A 6,958-nucleotide genomic window follows, 5' to 3' on the forward strand; every position below is an offset into this window, starting at 1 on the left:
TTTTTTTTTTTTTTAATGTATTATTGCACTGTGGAAGAATAAAAAAGCCTTCTTCTTTCCCTGTGTGTTCTTCTCATTAAAGAAACAGAAAATAACACAACTTGAATTAAGATTATACATTCAGTCAGTAGCGATAGTTAATGAAAAAGCAGGAATAACTTTACCTTTTCGCTATTCTTGTATTTTTCCCAGCTTTTCAGCATCTTAAGCCATTTTGTAGTTCTTTCAATTTCAAGGTGCTTTTGCTGAAATGAAATTACAATTTTTTAATCTTTTCAAGCTGAACACATTTAAAATTATTTATTTTAGGTATTTTTTAAAGTATTGAGAACAATTTTAACACAGTATCTTCAATTTCTGGTCCACTTGTTGGTCTAAGAAAAGCAACAAAGAGTAACATCATTTAACTTGAACTGCTCTTATAAATACAATTCTTCATATAGTGCTGACAATCAGGGTTTTTTCATTTGTTTTTTGGTTCATTGGTGTTTAGGAGGCTTTCAGTGCAAGAATTATAGAAGTTTCTTCTCTACACATTTCTGGCAAGCACCAAAAAGCTTTGACCTTTTTATATTAAGTAAACATTCAGGCAAAAAACTTCTGCTGCAAGCTTTTTAAAAGTCGACTCTGAAGTGATGACCTTCCTTACCTTGACTTGCCCTCGACACAATTTACTACTTTCCAACAATGCTACAAACTATCCCTTCTAATTAATAAATAAAAACTTTTGCTTATGCTAGGCACAAAGTGCATTAACAAAAATGAACTAGCGTATTTAAGGTAATGATAGAGCCAACCAATATACGTTGAGCTTAACTATTCACAAGCTTTAAATAAAGCAATGCATAAGTGCATGCAAGAGTGACACGGCAGTAGCGGAAATGGAAGTACGTTCTGATTCTGGACATTAAAAGCTAGAAACCCTTGCTATAATTCTCATCCTGGGCTTGGTATGCTTTTACCTAAAAGACCCTATATCTTCACATCAATGATTTCTTCCAAAGGTAAGGTCTGCTTGCTTAAATTCCAGATTACTGGCAAGGATATTTCGGTAATGAGGCGACATAATGAAAATCAAAAAAAAAAAACCCCCAAGTCCCTAACTTCTCAAATATGAATAGTAATATTATATATGGAAGGCTGCCATTTTGCCCAAGAAAACCTCGCTATTGGTGCCGTCAACTTCTTGAATTTGGGAACAAAGCAAGCCCTCAAAATTAGACTTTTTAGACCCTGGTATTTCCTGTCACTTTGGTTCTTCACAGTCAAAAATCCATGATCTGTTGGCTCCAATGGTAACAAGATTCATAAGGGGGTATTTTTACAGCCCAGTTTTCCTCGCTGTGAAGTAGCCTGGGTCTCTCCGTTTACACTACAATGTTAACTATTAACTTTGCAATATTTAATCTCTTTTATGAAACGCTATTTCAACTGCTCCGTAATGCTTTAGAGCTTAGGATCCGCACTGAAACAGTTAAAGCAGAAGACTTAAGTGTGTTGGGTATTGCTTTCTCTTCAAACATGAATGTAAAAAAAATATTTAGTTTTTTGGGAAAGGACAGCCCTCCACCTCCAACTTCAAAGCCAGGGCTTGAAAAAGATAGGAAGGATAGCCTATTTTATATGTTTACTGATACAACGATGTAACAACCTAAGAGTTTAATTTCAAAGCTCTGCAGGATACTGAAAACTGATTAATACTTTCATTAACTGTATCTGAAATGTTGGAGAAAATATAAATGAAAACTATTACTTATTAGCACAGTAGAATTCTAATTTTACTTCTGCCTTTTATTCCTTATCAGATTTTACGCATTCTTTCTTGCCTATCAATGGGACAAGATGGGCAAAGGATTTCTTCAGTCCAGCAGCCCAAAGCCTTGCACTGCCAAAAATACGATTTAATACATACAGGTCCACCTCAACCATGATCCTGTCCATGAACTATCCTAGAAACAACCTATTTTTAAAGTTACTTTTATTTCAATCCAACTGACCTGGGCCTGATGCAAGTAAAAGTAAGTTATTGGGGGGGGGCACTTTTACTCTCTCAGCCTTACTTTTCATGTTGCAATTAAATGCTCATATTCTTGTTCAGGTTCCATGCTGTGTTTGATAATTTCTCAACCACTTGCATTTTTTTTTATTTTCAAAACATGCAAGAGATGGTTTAGAAAGGAAATGTAGAAAAAAATTCTGCTTCCTAAATTTCACAGATTTCACAAAATTGCTTCTGATTCTCCTCTGCACCCAAAACCTCTTTAAGAAGTAAGCATTTTTAACATCTCAGAAGCAGATTTTTTTAGCCATAGTTTAGACTGCAGGAATAACATCACTATCAAGTCAGGAAAGGTCTCTGCCCTCAACAGGTTGTTCAGGTAATTGATAAGAAAAATAAAAACCTATCTGCTCCCACAGTCTTTGTGTTTGTATGTTTGATGTGCTTTCAAGATGTTCGGTCTTTTGAGCCAGCAGCTCACTTCAGTTGTAAGTTTGTTCACGCTTTTATGTCTTCTGTGTCAATTTATCCCAGTTCTCAAGTGATCCTACTGTAATCAAAATAGCAATTATTTCTGTGTTCAGTTGTTGAAAAGTTTTAGCTATCTTTTTCTTTGTCTGAAATATGTTCACTTTCATGTCTAACAGATGCGGCATTGAAAACGTGGATAGATCTGAAGCAGCTCACTGCAGAGTAGATGGCTGCTGCTTTGCAGATGCCTCTTTTAGGCAAGTTCCATGTAGTAGCCTCCAAAAAAAAGGAAAAAAAATCCATTTATCTGTCTTCTGAGTACATTTTACACTTTGAAGCATTTTCGCCACTGAAAATAACAGAATCCCTAACTGAAGAAGAGGAGGTTTCTTAGTAGTCAGTAAATAATACACTGTTGAGAGCAAAAAGCATGAAGTTAAGTTGGCAAGCATCCATCTTCTGCGTAGCACCCTACCTTCTCAGGGAGCAAGTGGGCTAGAGCCGAGGCTTAAAGCAATGCTTTAGCAGAGGCCTCAGACAAAATCAAAAGTCACTGTGAGCTATAAAACACCGAGTCCCTTCCCTGGAGAATTTATAATCAAGTTAACCAACGACAGAAAAAAGAAAATAAAAATGACCTACAGAACATTTTGCAGTCTTTCAACAACAGAGTCAGATAGAGACTCCAGATTTCCTGCGGTCAGTAGTCCCTGTCCACTTTTCTTTTCTAGATAACCCCTCCTCCCTAGTTTTATCTCAGAAGTGCTGCACGATTCATCTGAAGGTTAAGTAGTTCATAATGTAGGACAATGATTTGTTTTATTTAAGTAGCCAAATGTCCAGCAAGGTAATGAAGCATGAAAATTACTGTGCATTCATAGTAATAATTCTTATCCTGGAAGTATTATGCATGCAAATGCATACAGAAAAATCCCAGTTTAAGGTTTACACTAGAATGTATACGAAGAACAGGGATTCAATTCACAAGTATGTACAACCCTTTACAGAAGTCACAAACCACATCAAAATATCACTTACAAATATATTTTTTAAAATTCACATGTAAGGTAGAAAGCAACCACAAATGGTCCTATCAAATAAGTGATTTTAAAAGATATTGCACAGAAAGCTTTTAGTGTTAGCCACCATTAAAATGGCACATTAATTATCCTATGAACGGCATCTTGCAAATTGCAAAGATCCAAATGCTGCTGCGAAAAGCCTCAAACCAGCAGAGGTCAGGATACCATCAGGAGTATAACCAGGAGTCTCATACAGGAGCGTTACTGCATGATTATGAAAAGAAACTAGATGTGCAATTTAACACTGCTTCAATAAATACAGTTGCTATGCTGACATTTTGTCTGAGACAGCATGAATAAAATATGGGACACTGAACTGAGACAGTATTTCCACCCAATAATTTAAGGCTAAGCTACACAGCTACTGTGAATCAAAGCTTCAAAACACATCTACCACAATAATTGCAAGCTGTCTAATGTTTATGCTCATAGGCTCACCACCCTGCTGTGTCCTTCTGATGGTAATGAAATTATATATACACTCAGAAGGTTATTAAATGTGCTGGAACATGGCAGAAAAATGCAACGATTCCAGGCCACATATGCAGAAACACACCTGAACCAATGCAAAACAAAAGGGACTCTGAAGCTCACTTTTTTCATGAGAAGAGCTCTTTCCAGCCCTATTCTGATCCCTACTGACACCTCTACAGAAGCTCAAAATAACTCATTTTTAGAAACACTGCCCTTAACACTGTGAGAACTAAGCTTCCTTAAAACAAGTCATTCCAGCCCTCATCCACGCGTTCTCCTGATTCGGGCAGCCAAGAGGGTAACTTGAAACTTATAGCTTTAAATGTTCTGCCATGAGTTTTCTGATGATAGAGTAAGTCAATAAGGATTCGAACTGGTCTTTGATCAAACGATCAATGTCAGAATGAATTTGGAGACAGAAACGGGCCTGACAGACCCAGGGAAAATGCCACTAGTACTAACAGGAACACACCTAGGCTCCCACAAGTAGAAATACAGCTCTAAGCAATTTTAATAAAAACCTTCCACATTCTCAAACCATTGGTTTGCAAACTTCTCCTCCAGCATCCTCCAGCTGTAGAGCTTTTTATTTTGCACTAGAGCTGGGGACAGGTCTTACATGTCTCGAGCACATCTGGCTCATCAACTCAGCATGACAAGGGAGGTCACCAGGTTGCAGTGAGTTGCAGCCAGGATATTGCCACCATCTCCCATGTCAGTAGAGCCTGACCTCACTTAGATGATCCACCTGCTCAGTGCAGCTGATCATGGCTCATGGGAGAGATCAAACAGTTCTGGCCTGCCATGCGCCTGCCAGCTGGGGCTCTTCCAGGGCAGAGCCGGGCATGATCCACCAAGTTGCTCTGTTTACTTTGCTAGGTCATACGATGGGCGAGAAAAAACAATGTCTCCTTGCAACTAGTAATTATAACATCAAGCAGGCCCCACCAGATGTGTCAGCTAGTTAGCATGGCCTCAAGTACCACAGCCCTTACGGGACTTAGGAACATAGCTCTTTGGGAATGCAAACCACTAAAACACTTCATCTCCTAATTTCGTAACAATTTATATTTAAAAAGTCATAAATCTGTACATGTTTGCTTCCTCTTTGAAGAGCTGGAAGACACTGGACTTACCTTTTCTATTGCTGCATCATGAACAGGAAGCTCCTCTGGACTGAAAACAAAGACAAAGTTCATATCAGTCCTGGTAAATCTTGGCACAAAATCATTTTTTTTATAGGTTCTTACGAGTAGTCATTTACAGCAGCAATATGCAACAACTAAATAGTAAACAAGAATTATTATGAGCTTTCCTGACAGTTATGACAACGAGACATAGGAGCACTGTGGAAAAAAAAATTATTTATTTTTTTTTAAATACAGTAAACCTCATGACATTAAGTAAGGAAACAGAATTAGTTAGATATTAAACCTTCTAAATCAAAACAGTTTGCGCAGCTTCAAAATACAATGTGTTATCCGAAAAGTTACTTTTTCTTTAGTAAAAACACACTATGCTGTATTCCTCAACTGAAGCTGAAGTGAAATTTTGTCAGCACAGTTTTAAATAAGAAAAGACTTTCTAATGAAAACTTTTCATACCCAAATGTTTTTATGCAGCTTTGTTTTATAAATCCAGCTATTTCTGAACATAAGACACTTATGCCACTCGGTGCGGTTTTAATGTCAAAATCAATTTTGCTTATTAGACCATAGTCCTGTTAACTGAAACATCCCTAAAAAAGGTTTTTCTTCTTTTACCACTACGCCCGGTGAAAATCACATGATCTTGCTTGATTTCAGAGAGTAAAATTACATTTTCTCAAAGGCTTAGAAAACTCACTCTGATTAACAGGGAGGAAGTAAATTTAAAAAAAAAGGGGGGGGTTAGTAGGTATTTAGTTAAAATTCAAAATTACAGTTCTTTCACTTCTTTTCCTAAATATAAATAGGCAGGTTATTAATTGAAAGCATGAAGAGCAGCCTTTTAAAGGATATATTTTCAGAATTTTAGCTTCGTTTCATTTTGAGGGCTCTAACTTATGTTCTTTTTATCACAGAAACTTGTTGCTTTTCTTATCAAAAACTAACTAGCCTGGCTTGACGCCAAAAGGAGATCTCCGTCCTTGGAGGGCAGCATCTGCAGCTTCCGAAAGCACAGCAGCTCACCTGCAAGTAGCAAGGCTCCCTTTTTTTGCTCTACAGATCCGATAAATAACAGACAAAAAGAAAGTAACTGCTTATAAGGGATCAAAAAGGCACTGTATGAAATCAATCTTTCTTTTTTTGTTTTTGGTTTTTTGTTTTTTGTTTTTTTTGAAGGTGTTCCTGATGAGCCTTGTTATAATGCAAATAAATATTCCCACCCACACCCATTTAAAGAAATGCACCAAAACGTCCTAGAAACCAGTTCAGAAACCAAGCGAGCTCATCTTCTGAACAGCACTGGAACAGGCATAATCGGCTCCTCTGGAAATATTTTCAAAGTACCTGAAAGTTTTCCTGAGAAAAAAGAAAACAAGCTCAAAACCCCCCAAAACCTGATCAGAGTCTCAGGGTCCGACCTACCAGAAAAAGCCTGGCTACAGTCATTGCAACCCAAAGCTGGAAATGATACAGAATTACGGTATTGCACACACTCCCCATATAACCCAATTAACGTCTGCAAAGGGCCTGCTTTCAGTTTAGGTAACGTAACCTAGAAATTAAACTTATTTGAAAAAAAAGTTAAAAAGAAGAAAGCAGGTTGGGGTAGGGGGCTGGAGTGGGGGAAGAAGGGGGGGGGGGACGAGAACCTGCTCGGGGGTTGCTTGTTCTGTTTTCAAGCTCCAAAGCTTGCTACGCTTTTAGTTTTTCCACTTAGAAACGCTCAGTTCTTTCGTGACCTCGGCTTTCCTGGAGCGTAACCCATTCGGCCGGGCCCTGGGGCA

The 6,958-nt window shown here is 37.8% G+C and overlaps 1 protein-coding gene across 2 annotated transcripts in view; it reads right to left on the reverse strand.

The window, feature by feature from the left end:
- The window catches only part of USP6NL (USP6 N-terminal like), a 119,053-nt gene that overhangs the window by 39,805 nt on the left and 72,290 nt on the right, over positions 1 to 6,958 (reverse strand). For both annotated transcript variants that reach the window (XM_026091278.1, XM_026091279.1), the window contains 2 exons: positions 5,163 to 5,202; positions 165 to 245 (listed from right to left, as the gene is read on the reverse strand). In XM_026091278.1, the coding sequence (XP_025947063.1) occupies positions 165 to 245; positions 5,163 to 5,202 (121 nt within the window). The remainder of the gene's footprint in view (positions 1 to 164; positions 246 to 5,162; positions 5,203 to 6,958) is intronic.

This window comes from Apteryx rowi, unplaced genomic scaffold (genome assembly GCF_003343035.1).
Source record: "Apteryx rowi isolate R43461 unplaced genomic scaffold, aptRow1 scaffold_9, whole genome shotgun sequence".
NCBI classification, from domain to species: domain Eukaryota; kingdom Metazoa; phylum Chordata; class Aves; order Apterygiformes; family Apterygidae; genus Apteryx; species Apteryx rowi.